The following is a 16202-nucleotide window of genomic DNA, read 5'->3' as shown; positions in this document are numbered from 1 at the left end:
ATACCAATTGGATCAACTATAAATACAATTTCTCCGGGACAAAACCTCAATTTTGAAAAAGTCAACCAGAAGTAATTCGCCGAAACCGGAAGTAATTCAAATTGTCGGCGTGTGATTACCTCCCTCCTCGCACTTCTTTAAGATCGCACTTTTACACACAGATAAACTAATTTCCTCTTTAAAATACATTCGTTTTGTTAGCTAAATTACCGCGGAGATGTGCACCCAAACGAAAGCGGCCTCCCGCATGGTGAACATCCCGCAGGCAGACATCGATCCCTCCGGCGTGTTCAAGTATGTTCTCATCAGGGTCCACAGCAAGGAGCAGGAGGACGATACGGAGGTCGACATAGTCCGCGGTTACGGCTGGGCCGAGTTCCACGGTGAGTACGATACACAAGTTGCTAACGGGGAAACAATCGAATCACATTAAAGGCCTACTGAAATTAGATTTTTTTATTTAAACAGGGATAACAGGTCCATTCTATGTGTCATACTTGATAATTTCGCGATATTGCCATATTTTTGCTGAAAGGATTTAGTAGAGAACATCGACGATAAAGTTCGCAACTTTTGGTTGCTAATAAAAAAGCCTTGCCTGTACCGGAAGTAGCAGACTTTGTGCGCGTGACGTCACAACCCGCACATTGTTTACAATCATGGCCACCAGCAGCTAGAGCAGTGTTTTCCAAACCACTGTGCCATGGGAGATGAGCTAATTTCACCTATTTGTGTTGAAAATATTTTTGGGGAAACCAGTAATTATAGTCTGCAAATGATGTGTTGTTGTTGAGTGTCGGTGCTGTCTAGAGCTCGGCAGAGTAACCATGTAATACTGTTCCATATCAGTAAGTGGTAGCCGGTAGCTATTTGCTGTGTAGATGTGTGAAACAGCGGGAGGCAGCGTGAAGGTAAAATTGTGTCTAATGCTTAAACCAAAAAATGAACAAAAGGTGAGTGCCCCTTGGAAAAGTCATAGAAGCTTAGGGAAGGCTATGCAGAACGAAACTACAAATGAACTGGCTACAAAGTAAACAAAAAGAGAATGCTGGACGACAGCAAAGACTTACTGTGGAGCAAAGGCAATGTACATCCGAACATTAGATAGATTAGATAGTACTTTATTTATTCCGTCAGGAGAGTTCCTTCAGGAAAATTACAATTTTCAGCACAATCCCATTCAAGATCAGACAAACATTACAGGGAGACAGAACAGGATCGCTGACGGGTCTGCCGACTTCCAGCGCCCCTTCCAAAAAAGATGACATACAGGTAAACAGGGGTGGGGGGGGGGGAAAGAATAGAAGATTAAAATAAAATTAAAAAAAACATGACATGACAATCAACGATGGCCCCAGAAAAAATTATTATAACATCTGAAATATTCTTGATTTCGGAAACAAAGTAGATGCGGGAATTATCGCTCAAATGAAGACATTAAACGGCTACAGAAAAATATCAAAATAAGAGAAAAAGCCACCAAAATAGGAGCGCAAGACAAGAATTAAAACACTTCACACAGGAAAACAACGAAAAAGTCTAAATAAGTCAGGGCGTGATCAGACAGGTGGTGACAGTACACCTGCTTTGAGACAAGAGCTATAGTGATGCATTCTTGGTTATGGTTTAAAGTCATACCCGAAAACAAGTTTTTACTGTCAACCAGTGTTAATTTTGTTGACGAAAAATTTTCGTCATAGTTTATCGTCAAAGACCTTTTTTTTCTGACTAAAACGAGACAATAACTAAATAAAAAATAATTTACGTGGACTAAGACGATGACGAGGTGCATTGACATATTCGCCGACGAATAAAAACGAGACGAAAATGTCTGCCAAAGACGAGATCCAATCGGAACTAGTTTCGTTAGGAAAAGGCGGGAGGAGTTGGGAAGAGAACCAATCAGAGCGACGTGGTAAGGAAGTTAGGAGGAAGAAAACAAAAACTATTAAAATGTCTTAGTCTAATAAAGGTAAACGAAAAATCACTCATAAATCTTTGAGGAAGGAAAGATTAGGAAAAAATCATAACTCACCACTTCGAAGGAACAAAGGCAAGGCTAGTTAACAAAAGTCGTTCTGAGGAGGAGAAAAAGTTAAACTCAAAATTACAGCGTGGGAATTCTGGATTCAAGGAAGTAGACAAGGCATGGATATGAACATGAACATAGACGCTAGACAGGCACGAAAGCTCGAGACAATCTGGCACAGAACAAGGGGAGGCGTGGGCTTATATGGAACATGAGGGCAATGGGAAACAGGTGGAAACAATCAAGGGTCAGGGATGACGTCCGACTGATGACACAAGAGGAAGGGCCGGTGATCTGAAACAAGAGGAATTGCTTTTCAAAATAAAACATGCAAATCACAAGACAGAAATAACCAAGACGGTTTGACATCCTGTAATCACGACTAATAATTTTTTACTCGTGTCTTTGCACGGCAGCGGATATCTATGATAAGGTTTCAGAGGAGCTTGAAAAGGACGGACTCCTGGACTGTGAGTGTGTAGGAGGGGGCAGGATCAGACATGACGCCCAGGCCAAGAAGATCCACGTTTACGGCTACTCTATAGTGAGTGTCCAGCTCAACACACACACACACTCAAATTTCAAAACGTTATTACATGTTTGGAACATTTCTGTGGTGCTTTTCTTCACAGGGATTTGGAAGAGCAAACCACGCCGTGACCACTGAGAAACTAAAAAATCAGTATCCAGACTATGAGGTGACCTGGGATAATGAAGGGTACTGAAATAAAAACATACTTGACACTTCTTCACGGAGTTTGAATTTAGCGACGTCATCATCAACCTTTTTATCATGAGTCTTTTTTTAATACCACATTTGTGTCCTCATGACTTTTTAAGGGGACACATATTTGGGTCAGAACAAGGCTGCTCTGAACAGGCCTGTTGTGCACATTGTATGCTGGTCAGGTGACCCTTCTGAAGAAAACTGCAGATGACAGTCCAAACATGTCAGGTAAAAATTCCATTTAATACACCCCATTAATGGTCTGATTACAGCATTTGAAAAGTATAAAAAAAGGCCTGTTGTGGTTTTAAATGTGCTTTAAATTTTTCATCCTTGGGGTGTTTTTGTTTGAATAATGTCACAAACATGCTTTTAAGACACTTTAGATCATAGGTGTCAAACTCTAGCCCGTGGGCAATATCAAATTAACATTAGAGCTGGCCCGCCGGTGTTTTACACCGCATTCACCGATTTCCCGGAAGACTCTGGAATTTCAATGCCCCTCCCGAAAATCTCCCGAATTCCACCCGGACAACAATATTGGGGGTGTGCCTTGAAGGCACTGCCTTTAGCGTCCCCTACAATCAATCAATCAATCAATCAATCAATGTTTATTTATATAGCCTCAAATCACAAATGTCTCAAAGGACTGCACAAATCATTACGACTACAACATCCTCGGAAGAACCCACAAAAGGGCAAGGAAAACTCACACCCAGTGGGCAGGGAGAATTCACATCCAGTGGGACGCCAGTGACAATGCTGACTATGAGAACCTTGGAGAGGACCTCAGATGTGGGCAAGCCCCCCCCCCTCTAGGGGACCGAAAGCAATGGATGTCGAGCGGGTCTAACATGATACTGTGAAAGTTCAATCCATAGTGGCTCCAACACAGCCGCGAGAGTTCAGTTCAAGCAGATCCAAGACAGCAGCGAGAGTCCCGTCCACAGGAGACCATCTCAAGCGGAGGCGGATCAGCAGCGTAGAGATGTCCCCACCCGATACAGGCGAGCGGTCCATCCTGGGTCTCGACTCTGGACAGCCAGTACTTCATCCATGGTCATCGGACCGGACCCCCTCCGCAAGGGAGGGGGGGACATAGGAGAAAGAAAAGAAGCGGCAGATCAACTGGTCTAAAAAGGAGGTCTATTTAAAGGCTAGAGTATACAGATGAGTTTTAAGGTGAGACTTAAATGCTTCTACTGAGGTAGCATCTCAAACTGTTACCGGGAGGGCATTCCAGAGTACTGGAGCCCGAATGGAAAACGCTCTACAGCCCGCAGACTTTTTGGGCTCTAGGAATCACTAATAAGCCGGAGTCTTTTGAACGCGGATTTCTTGCCGGGACATATGGTACAATACAATCGGCAAGATAGGATGGAGCTAGACCGTGTAGTATTTTATACGTAAGTAGTAAAACCTTAAAGTCACATCTTAAGTGCACAGGAAGCCAGTGCAGATGAGCCAGTACAGGCGTAATATGATCAAGCTTTCTTGTTCTTGTCAAAAGTCTAGCAGCCGCATTTTGTACCAACTGTAATCTTTTAATGCTAGACATGGGGAGACCCGAAAATAATACGTTACAGTAATCGAGACGAGACGTAACAAACGCATGGATAATGATATCGGCGTCTTTAGTGGACAAAATGGAGCGAATTTTAGCGATATTACGGAGATGAAAGAAGGCCGTTTTAGTAACGCTTTTAATGTGTGACTCAAAGGAGAGAGTTGGGTCGAAGATAATACCCAGATTTTTTACCGAGTCACCTTGTTTTATTATTTGGTTGTCAAATGTTAAAGTTGTATTATTAAATAGAGGTCGTCAAGTCTGTTTTTCCTCCTCACAAGCAGCGTGCCGGCCCAGTCACGTAATATATGTGGCTTCTACACACATGTAAGTAAATGCAAGGCATACTTGATCAACAGCATACAGGTCACACTGAGGGTGGCCATATAAACAACTTTAACACTGTTACAAATATGCGCCACACTGTGAACCCACACCAAACAAGAATGACCAACACATTTTGGGAGAACATCCGCACCGTAACACAACAGAACAAATACCCAGATCCCCTTGCAGCACTAACTCTTCGGAACTGCTACAACAGGGGTGGGCATTACGTCGACCGCGATCGACTGGTCGATCTCGGAGGGTGTGTCAGTCGATCTCAAGCCAGGCATTAAAAAATATACATAAAAATGAGCAATCATCAATCATACCAAGACTTCACTTTCGTCAGTTGTTTGACATTCTCGGCACCCGAGGATCTTGTGAGATGACGCTGGCTGCTGCGAGCTCATATTTAAGAAAAAAATCACTAACAGGGCGGACGCAGAGAAACACATTTTATTTCTAGAGACTGTCAAAACTCTAAAGACCGACTGCACAGTTCCTGTCTTCACCATAAAAGACCTGTTTCATCCTGCCTGTGCTAACAAAATAAGAGTCTCAGAAAGCTAGCGTGCACCAGCTAGCAAGCTACGGAGTTTGATGCCAATGTATTTCCCCCCCGCCCTCAGCGACCGCTTTCTCACTTGCTTGCCCACCCGCACACTCACTGACGTCACTCACCTGCTGCCAGACATTAAAGGGTCACACACATATGCTACTCTCATAACAAAGTGTTTAAAAACGAGTATGCAAGTTGGACAAATGAGATGCCAAATCCAACAACTTTTATGTGGTATTGGACAGAAAGGAGGACTTTTTTTTTCCCTCCATTTGAAAATGCGGACGTTATCAGCACCACTGTCTAATTCCAATCAATGCAAGTCATCAGAATCAAATACACCAACTTATATTCTTGTCTTCATGAAAGAAAGGAATCTATGTGTGTTAAACATGCTTGTATTATCATTAAACACCATTAACTTGTTAACAAAAATGTCTCTTTCATAAATAAATAAATATAAATTATAAATAGGAATGAGGTAGATCTCCTCGACTTGGTCAATTGAAAAGTAGCTCGCCTGCAGAAAAAGTGTGAGCGCCCCTGTGCTACAATATACACCCCTTCCCCGCTACCAACAAACCCCGCCCCCCTAACCCCACCCACCTGAGCCCCGACATTAACTGAGCAGTAAAAAGGCCTGAATGGTTGATTTATATCATTATTTTATTTTCAAATGTATGAGCCTCTGGAAAAAGTTAATGTTAATATTTACCTCAGAAGGCTGCAAATAAAAAAGAGGCATTCATTTTTTATTTAAATTTGATTTGATATGCCATTGATATTTTTTAATTATTATTATGATTATTGGAAACTCAATTTTGCATGTCACTATAAAATTATATAAGCCTTGCTTGTTTATTATTCAATGCAAAACTTGTTGGGGTCCCTATTAAAAGATTAATTTGTTCAACCTCGGCCCGCGGCTTTGTTCAGTTTTACATTTTGGCCCACTCTGTATTTGAGTTTGACACCCCTGCTTTAGATCTATTTTGATGTGTCCACAAAATTGCACGATTTGTCTGCTTTAAGTCTTGTTTGTCTCAAATAAAAAGTGATGCCTCTTTACTTGATATTTAATTTCAAAGTCAACACCCAGCTCTCATTGCATTGTGCACATGTAGTAAATGTTAGAATACAAGTAGTGAAGTGTTTGACGTGAAATGTTTTTTCGCTGTGTAGGCCAACCTCAGTATTCAGAGGCTGAAATGTGAATAGATGTAAATATAAACAGAATACAATGATTTGCAAATAATTTTCAACCCATATTCACTTGAATATACTACAAACACAACATATTTGATGTTCAAACAGATAAACTTTTTTTTTTTGCAAATAATCATTAACTTTAGAATATGATGCCAGCAACACGTGACAAAAGGGAAAGGTGGCAATAAATTCTGATAAAGTTGAGGAATGCTCATCAAACACTTATTTGGAACATCCCACAGGTGTGCGGGCTAATTGGGAACAGGTGGGTGCCATGATTGGGTATAAAAACAGCTTCCCAAAAAATGCTCAGTCTTTCACAAGAAAGGAATGGGGTGAGGTACACCCCTTTGTCCACAACTGTGTGAGCAAATAGTCAAACGGTTTAAGAACAACGTTTCTCAAAATGCTATTGCAAGAAATTTAGGGATTTCAACATCTACGGTCCATAATATCATGAAAAGGTTCAGAGAATCTGGAGAAATCACTCCACGAATCCACGTAAGCGGCATGGCTGGACACCAACATTGAATGACTGTGACTTTCGATCCCTCAGACGGCACTATGACAAAAAACCCACATCAATCTCTAAAGGATATCACCACATGGGCTCAGGAACACTTCAGAAAACCACTGTCACTAAATACAGTTCGTCGCTACATCTGTAAATGCAAGTTAAAGCTCTACTATGCAAAGCAAAAGCCATTTATCAACAACATCCAGAAACGCCGCCGGCTTCTCTGGGCCTGAGATTATCTAAGATGGACTGATGCAAAGTGGAAAAGTGTTCTGTGGTCTGACGAGTTCACATTTCAAATTGTAATTCGGACCAAAGGGGAAGCGAACTGTCCAGACTGTTATCGACACAAAGTTCAAAAGCCAGCATCTGCGATTGGAATGGGGGTGCATTAGTGCCCAAGGTATGGGTAACTTACACATCTGTGAAGGCACCATTAATGCTGAAAGGTACATACTGGTTTTGGAACAACATATGCTGCCATCTAAGCGCCGTCTTTTTCATGGATGCCCCTGCTTATTTCAGCAAGACAAGGCCAAGCCACATTCAGCACAAGTTACAACAGCGTGGCTTCGTAAAAAAAGAGTGCGGGTACTTTCCTGGCCCGCCTGCAGTCCAGACCTGTCTCCCATCGAAAATGTGAGGCGCATTATGAAGTGTACAATACGACAGCGGAGACCCCGGACTGTTGAACGACTGAAGCTCTACATGAAACAAAAATGGGAAAGAATTCCACTTTTAAAGCTTCAACAATTAGTTTCCTCAGTTCCCAAAAGTTTATTGAGTGTTGTTAAAAGAAAAGGTGATGTAACACAGTGGTGAACATGCCCTTTCCCAACTACTTTGACATGTGTTGCAGCCATGAAATTCTAAGTTAATTATTATTTGCACAAAAAAAAAAAGTTTATGAGTTTGAACATCAAATATGTTGTCTTTGTAGTGCATTCAACTGAATATGGGTTGTAAAGGATTCGCAAATCATTGTATTCAGTTTATATACAATTTCCCAACTCATATGGAAACAGGGGTTGTACAGTACAGGCCAAAAGTTTGGACACACCATCTCATTCAATGCATTTTCTTTATTTTCATGACTACCGTATTTTTCGGATTATAAGTCGCCGAAAATGCATAATAAAGAAGGGAAAAACATATACGTCGCACTTGAGTCTAAGTCGCATTTTTGGGGGAAATTCAATTGATAAAATCCAACACCAAGAATAGACATTTGAAAGGCAATTTAAAATAAATAACATACCCTGACACATACAACGTTATATGAGGCATAAATAACCAACTGAGAAGGTGCCTGGTATGTTAACCTAACGTATTATGGTAAGAGTCCTTCAAATATCTATAACATATAGAACATGCTATACCTTTACCAAACAATCTGTCACTCCTAATCGATAAATCCCATGAAATCTTCTTCCTCGATGTCGCTTCTAAACAACTCTGCCAACTCCAAAGGTATGCGCCGCTTCCTTTTGTTGTTTTCTGCTGCATATTTCACTACGTCCAGCTTGTAATCTGCAGTACATGATTTCCTTTTCGGTGCCACTTTTGTTCAGCCTTTCTCAGTTTTTATAAGTTACCGCCAACAATGAAATTATCAATTTTAATAGCTATGGCAGTAGCATGTAGCAGTTAGCATTCCATGACCCACAATGCACTTCTGCCATGACCCTCCCGCGCCGGATTCTTATTGGTTGACGTGTGTGTGACGTTTGCTGACATTTTCCTCGTCTCTTCCGCGAATGAGATAAATAATATTATTCGATATTTTACGGTAATGTGTTAATAATTTCACACATAAGTCGCTCCCGAGTATATGTCGCAAACTATGAAAAAAAACTGCGACTTATAGTCCGAAAAATACGGTATTTACATTGTAGATTGTCACATCAAAACTATGAATGAACACATGCGGAGTTATGTACTTAACAAAACAGGTGTAATAACTGAAAACATGTTTTATATTCTAGTTTCTTCAAAATAGCCACACTTTGCTCTGATTACTTTTTCGCACACTCTTGGCATTCTCTCGGTGAGCTACAAGAGTCATTGAATGAGCAGGTGTGTCCAAAATTTCGACCTGTACTGTCCCGATTTTTCCCCTTTTGACCAAAGACAGAAAATGATCTTATGCTTTACAAGGTTGTCTTGTGGTGTTACGTATTTTAAGGGGAAATATGTATCCATAATGTATGATGTAAGATCCTGTAACTACATGGTATCGGATCGATGCCTACATTTCATCCAAAACTAATGTAAAGTATTAAAGAAGAGAAGAATACGTGATTATTACATTTTAACAGATGTGTAGATAGAACATGTTAAAACAGAAAATAAGCAGTTATTAGCAGTAAATGAACAAGTGGATTAATAATCAATTTTTAAAGCTTGTCCTTTATCATTTTGACAAAATAATAGGTGTATAAATGACACAATATTTTACGGCATACGTCAGCAGACTAATTAGGAGTCTTTTTTTGTTTACTTACTACTAAAAGACAAGTTGTCTAGTATGTGTCAGAGTATGTTAATGACGAACCCCAAGATGCAGAGACGGAGGGAGGCATTTTGCAAGAAAATATGGTTTAATTTAAATACTAAAGACAAAAACAAACAAAGGGTTCCAACAAAAAGCGCGCACGTGGGCGGATAACAGACAAAAGGCCTAGCGTGGAAGTTAACAGGTATCTAGCAGGAAACAGAAGTCGTACTTGTAAAATGAAAAAACAAACTGGAAGCAGGGAAGAAAAAACACTAAGCTATAAACATCAAACGAATATAGCGTACTGCTATGCTGCAAAGAAACGACAAGGTACGACACGACAGGAGCGATAATATATGACAAGAGCGACAAGACATTACATTAACAAATCAATAATCCAGCACTGATTGGAAGACAAAGCAGGTACAAATAGTATCAGACTGATTGACACCAGGTGTGGCCAGGTGCCAATTAGCCGCATCTGAGGGGAAACAAAGCACTCAGGGAGACAAACAGGAAGCTGAACCAAAATAAGAGTGCTGACAGGAACTAAGGACATGAAATACTAAACACACAGAGGAGAAACTAAAACACAAACAAACTCTCAGTAGCAAGCCTGACAGTATGTTCACTATTTTATTTAAGGAGTAAATTGTTCTTCGATTGCAATAATAAACATATGTTTAATGTATCCCAAGATTTTTTTGTTAAAATAAAGACAATAATGCTATTTTTTTGTGGTCCCCTTTATTTAGAAAAGTATCAAAAACATTTTGGTACCGGTATCGGTTCTGAGACAACCCTAGTTGCTGCAGTGGTTGCCAAGTCTCTTCTTTGATAGTGTTACATAACTATGGGTAGTGATATTGTGAATTTTGGTATTGATCAAAATATTGTGTCGTGGGCAGGATTTCAAAGAGATAAAAAATCATTTAAATGAGAGCCAATGTAGGAAACAATTAACATATTTAATCGATATTGTTACACCACCATTTTTTATTTTTTTTTAATTGTTGTCAAAAATGGTGCCATTCAATGAGCCTGTAAATGTGAAGTATCACTATAACTACTTGGTATTGGGTCGATACCTAAATGTGCAGTATTGCCTAAAACCAATGTAAAGTATCCAAACAACATAGGAATAAGTGTGTGACACAATGTAGGATATTAAGTAATGTCTATATTATTTTTCATGTGTCTTGGGCCCGAGTGATCCTGAGAGGGGCATGCGGTAGGAAATGGATGGATGGATATTTGCATGCAAGAGCTTTTACTGTATACGACATTTGATGAATATTCCCAACTCCATTTTGTCACCAGAGGGCATTTCCACCCTTGTGAGTTAGACTTAAGCGAGAGAAGACAACCGATGATATCTGCCTCATCATTTCTTTGTTCCTTACAGAATTACACATACATAATTGGGCCTGTTAAAAGTGCTAAATACATTTAAAACCATGTTCCAACAGAATGTCACCAGATATTAACAGTAAATTACTAAGTACATTAATAGTAGTTTAAAGGAAAATATTAAAACTGGAAGTTATTGATAAAGATAGATATCTACATATATCTATATTTAATAGTTATTTCTTTCTATAGTCATATTTGAAATAGGTAGTGGTTTCCATTTGTACTCTTTCTATTTTTTCTCTATCTCATGTCCATGGTACACTGCAAGTTAACCTTGGCTTTAGGAATGTAAGGAGGAGAGATACTCCTTTTTCCTATCTCATCCTGTCTCCAGCTGAGGAGAACAATAGACATGTTTATTCGTTCTGGAGGGTGGGGGCGAGGGACATGGAAGAACACAGCGCTTCCGTATTGTTTTCACATCAACTTGGCGACGCGATTTGAATGTGTTGTTTCTAGGTGGGTCTCTCCAAAGCTTTGGAATAAATTGCGAAATGCCTATTCTGTTCTGTATGATCATTTAAACTCAGCTTATGTTTCATCGAAAGAATTTGGGATTGACCAGTAACTTAAATTCCCTTGGAGGAACATCTGGTCCAAGCGCAACACTATGCAAAATGTTACCACATACATCAGAAGCTAAATTAGGAGATTTTGTAACCTATTTTGAAATGATTGTTATATTGACATACCAAATAATATATTGTAATAAATATTGTTTTATATTGACCCTATCTCCAATCCCTCGTCATGAATTTTCTGAATTTTCCTCTAAATAGTTGATTATGATTATGAGAAAATAGGAAAAATATGTTTCTGCAAATAAACAAATTAAATGAAATCCAACTACAAAACCCAAAACCAGTGAAGTTGTCACGTTGAGTAAATGGTAAATAAAAACGGAATACAATGATTTGCAAATCCTTTTCAACTTATATTCAATTGAATAGACTGAATAGACTGAAATAACTTTGTTATTTTTTGCAAATAGTAGCTCATTTGGAATTTGAGAATGTTAAGGAATGCTCATCAAAGACTTATTTGAAACATCCCACAGGTGAACAGGCTAATTGGGAACAGGTGGATGCCATGATTGGGTATAGAAGCAGCTTCCCTGAAATGCTCAGTCATTCACAAACAAGGATGGGACGAAGGGTCACCACTTTGTCGACAAATGCGTGAGCAAATTGTCCAACAGTTCAAGAACAACATTTCTCAACCAGCAATTGCAAGGAATTTAGGGATTTCACCATCTTCGGTCCGTAATATCATCAAAAGGTTAATAGAATTGTTTTTGTTGTTAATCATTAATTATGTGTCTCACCTGGAAAGTAGATGGCTGAGAATGTAATCCGACAAGTTGGTACACTTTGACAGCCATTTAGGACCTGGAACTGGCAGGAATGACACGAAAAGACGCTTGGTACCCCCCGGACCACACCCACCCCGTTTCTTTGCGAGGATTATGAGTCATTTGTCACCTAAATTGGAATATATGAACATCCCGGCAGTCGGTATCCTGATGACAGCAGACCTTGTACAGTAAGTGATTTTTAATTATGTTTGGTGGCTCTCTCTGCACTTTTGTATGTCATATGAAACAAAACACATTCGTCTGATAACAAAATGTGAAACCCATAGATGCCTCGAGGTCACCTGGTTGCAATCCCGCAATACGTAACCTGATTTTAGTACGATTTAATAATAAACTTTCATTTTTCGAATCAACTTATAAGGCCTCTCTTTGAAGGAGACCTGTGAGTATTGTAATCTGCATTTAACACTTCCTCGTGGTCTAGATGATATGTATTGTTGTTCATTTTGCTCCTGCAGTCACATTTCTAACCTGAGTCAGTCTTCTTTGTGAAGGCCTTCTCTTTAGATTGCAAACGACACCTGCTGTTTTTAAGGACCTTCTGCCAACAATCAAAAATCATGTCTATGATAGCACTCTAGTGTTTTTTTAAGAATCTGCTGCAAAATTGTAGGTCTGTTTCAAGTGTTTAAACTGAACATTATTGACCTGAACTTCATTTATAAGTCAGAAAGGAGAAAAATTACAATAGGTCCCATTAAATGAATTATAATATATTTTCCTCAACATTGCCATACACCACGTTAACATCAAAGGAGCAATGTAAACATGTGATTATAAATGCACTTGAAATATTTCCATGCCAACTGTACCTTGATTGTTCCTGTCTCTTTCGCAATAAGTGTAGAGGTGTGACGGAACGCTCGCTTTATGGTGGTTTGTCGCAGTTGCATGCTGGGAAAACTTAAAGTCCAGCTGTTAGGAAATAGAAGTCGAAGTTGACTGCAGCCGGTTAGCTTTGTGATCAGAGGCACCAAGATGTGGATTGGACCAAGCAGGACCTCTGCCATCATCTTGGCCTTGAGCCTGCATTTGGGTAAGAACCGTTCAGTCCAACTCCTTCGAAAAAAAGAGTGTGCATTACTGTTGTTTTACTTAATTTGTTCAACATGGAAAAGCTGTAGATTGTAGGAAACTTGTTCTGGATTTAGAGTTTAGATCGTGATCCAAAGCATACCACATCTTATGTCATTTTAATGTGACTGCAACAGACAAGATTAACGATCACATGCTTACAATGCAAATGGTTTGCCACTTGACAAGATTTAAACGTTTTATTTCTAGAAATGTACATAGTTTTAAAAGCTATTTGCTTTTTTTTAGTCATTTCCGACTATAAAGCGCACTTAAAGTTCTTTCATTTTCTCAAAAATTGACAGTGCTCGTTATAGCCCGATGTACGGAATAATTCTGGTTGTGCTTACCGACCTCAGAGCAATTTTATTTGGTACAGGTAATGATAAGTGTGACCAGTAGATGGCAGTCACACATAAGAGCTATGTGTAGACTGCAATGTGACGCTAGTAAACAACACCAAAACATGTTCCATTGAGAATATAAAACATTACACACAGCACTTAATAATTCGTCAAAATGTTTTAGTAGGACTTTCGTAAGCTATGAAGCCGTACAACTCGATGGCTAGCGGAGTGTACGAGTATTATTATGGCGTGTGTATTAACAGAAATATTATCTGGCACTTTGTTTCGCAATATTATGCAAAACCAACGTTTCTTACCTTCTGGTACCTGCCTGCTGATGTGTATTTGAAATCTGGATAACTCCTGAAAATGTGCGCGTGTCCGCCTTTGTAGTCCGTGGCAACACCGTAGTCAATAAGCTTCTTTTTTTTCTCGGTCTTCTTGTTATGAGACATTCATCCTCCACTGTTGGCCATTTGTAATATAAAGTAGTGTAAAGTGTGTACTTATATCTGTCAGTAGACTAGCTATGGAAACGCTAAAACATACCTGTGTAGTGAATTTACGTTATTCACCCAAGGAACTGTAGTTATCAGAGAGTTCTGGTTGGACGGTTTTAAAACGGGACAAATTTCGGGCGTTGTTGCTGTACTAGTGAGCCACGGATGAGGAGATGCTGCTCCGTTATTGATTGAGGTACAGTCTGAATGTCATTTAAACAGTTAGCGCCATATTTTGACACTTCTTCCACTCCCGTCCTTGCACGCTACACCGCTACAACAAAGATGACGGGTGAGAAGACGCTGTCGAAAGTGAGCCACGTAAATAATTCCGCCCACAAAACGGCACATCCTGAAACGACTGTCAGAAAGCGACTTGAAGATGATGTGTAAAACATCATCTATGCACCATTTTGAGCAAAGAACCACCATTACATGTTATGTAGACCAGAAGGAAATGTTTTTAATTTAAAAAAAAAATCATAACATGACCCCTTTAATGCGTCTTGTAATCCTGTGTGCCTTCTGTGTAAAAATAGACCTGGAAAAAAAAAAAAAAATAGACCCACTCATCGGCAATGCGCAGCGCCCTATGGTCCGGAAAATACAGTAACCTTAATGTTAACTTGAATAATAAAATTGTATTTATTGTCGTTTGAAAATGTTAAAACTGATCATTTAAAAAAATACATTTAATAAGATAGTTTGGTTTTCCCCACATAGAAAACCTTGTTTAAAGATTCTACAACAAGGATGCTTAATTTAAGAACTGTAAGCAAAATAATTCTTGTTTTTCCAATTAAATACTTCTCTCTGATTTCTACACATTATTTTAGGATGTCTTGTCAAGTAAAATGCGGCTAGTTAATTTCACTACGTTTTAGTATTTTTAGCTAAAATTTAATTTGTATATCTTATATTTTGACAGCTCTTCTTTGCAGTGTAGATCTGTATTCTCTACGCTTCACCTTTTGTACGCAATACGATGAAATGGTTTTCTGTAGTCAAGTCAGGGACTTGATCTCAAATCAATAGAAAATTCAGACATTTACTGAAGAAACTGTGACAAGTTTGAATTTGAATTCAATTATACTGTAGTTACAGGTAAAAGTAAAAAAAAAATAGAGTATAGTGCAGAGTAGGGCTGCGAATCTTTGGGTGTCCCACGATCTGATTCAATATCGATTTTTTTTTTTTAATTCAACACCATTCTCGATTCAAAAACGATTTTTTTCCAGATTCAAAAGGATTCTCTGTTTATTCAATACATAGGATTTCAGCAGGATCTACCCCAGTCTGCTGACATGCAAGCAGAGTAGTAGATTTTCGTAAAAAGCTTTTATAATTGTAAAGGACATTGTTTTATCAACTAATTGCAATAATGTAAATTTGTTTTAACTATTAAATGAACCAAAAATGTGACTTATTTTATCTTTGTGAAAATATTGGACACAGTGTGTTATCAAGCTTACGGGATGCGATGCAAGTGTAAGGCACTGTGCCACTATTGTTCTTTTATTTTTATTTTTATAAATGTCTAATGATAATGTCAATGAGGGATTTTTAATCACTGCTATGCTGAAATTATAACTAATATTGATACTGTTGTTGATAATATTCATTTTTGTTTCACTACTTTTGGTTTTGTTCTGTGCCGTGTTTGTGTCTTCTCTCATTTGCTCTGTTTATTGCAGTTCTGAGTGTTGCTGGGTCAGGTTTGGTTTTGGAATTGGATTGCATTGTTATGGTATTGCTGTTTATTGTTTGGTTGGATTGATTAAAAAAAAGATTAAAAAAACATTTTTAAAGATGTGAATTGATTCTGAATCTCACAACGTGAGAATCGCGATTCAAATTCAAATCGATTTTTCCCCACACCCCTAGCGCAGAGGGTTGTTTATTCCAGCAATTAGGTGACACTAATGTATGACTCTGATCATAACATGCAACTCAAGATATTTCAAACCTTCTTTTGAAATAATTTTGATGATTACAGTTTAGAGCTTATAAAAACCTCAAATTTGAAATCTCAGAAAACTGAGTTTTCAAAACCTGTAAGCC

The 16202-nt window shown here is 38.8% G+C and overlaps 2 protein-coding genes across 2 annotated transcripts in view; both read left to right on the top strand.

The window, feature by feature from the left end:
• The first annotated feature begins 66 nt into the window (after positions 1-66).
• phpt1 (phosphohistidine phosphatase 1) lies at positions 67-2776 on the top strand. Its single transcript, XM_061877025.1, has 3 exons — positions 67-383; positions 2446-2573; positions 2662-2776. Exons 1-3 carry the CDS (start codon positions 218-220, stop codon positions 2752-2754), a joined length of 387 nt encoding a protein of 128 aa, XP_061733009.1. The 5' UTR covers positions 67-217; the 3' UTR covers positions 2755-2776.
• A 15-nt stretch (positions 2777-2791) lies between these two features.
• mamdc4 (MAM domain containing 4) overlaps positions 2792-16202 on the top strand; it is a 65947-nt gene continuing 52536 nt past the window's right edge. Inside the window, 4 exon segments of the mRNA XM_061877024.1 lie at positions 2792-2984; positions 11903-12103; positions 12181-12387; positions 13108-13256. Coding sequence (XP_061733008.1) covers positions 13199-13256 — 58 coding nt within the window. The 5' untranslated portion in view covers positions 2792-2984; positions 11903-12103; positions 12181-12387; positions 13108-13198.

Source organism: Nerophis ophidion, linkage group LG17 (genome assembly GCF_033978795.1).
Source record: "Nerophis ophidion isolate RoL-2023_Sa linkage group LG17, RoL_Noph_v1.0, whole genome shotgun sequence".
Lineage (NCBI taxonomy): Eukaryota > Metazoa > Chordata > Actinopteri > Syngnathiformes > Syngnathidae > Nerophis > Nerophis ophidion.
This window is presented reverse-complemented; position numbering and strand designations above follow the sequence as displayed.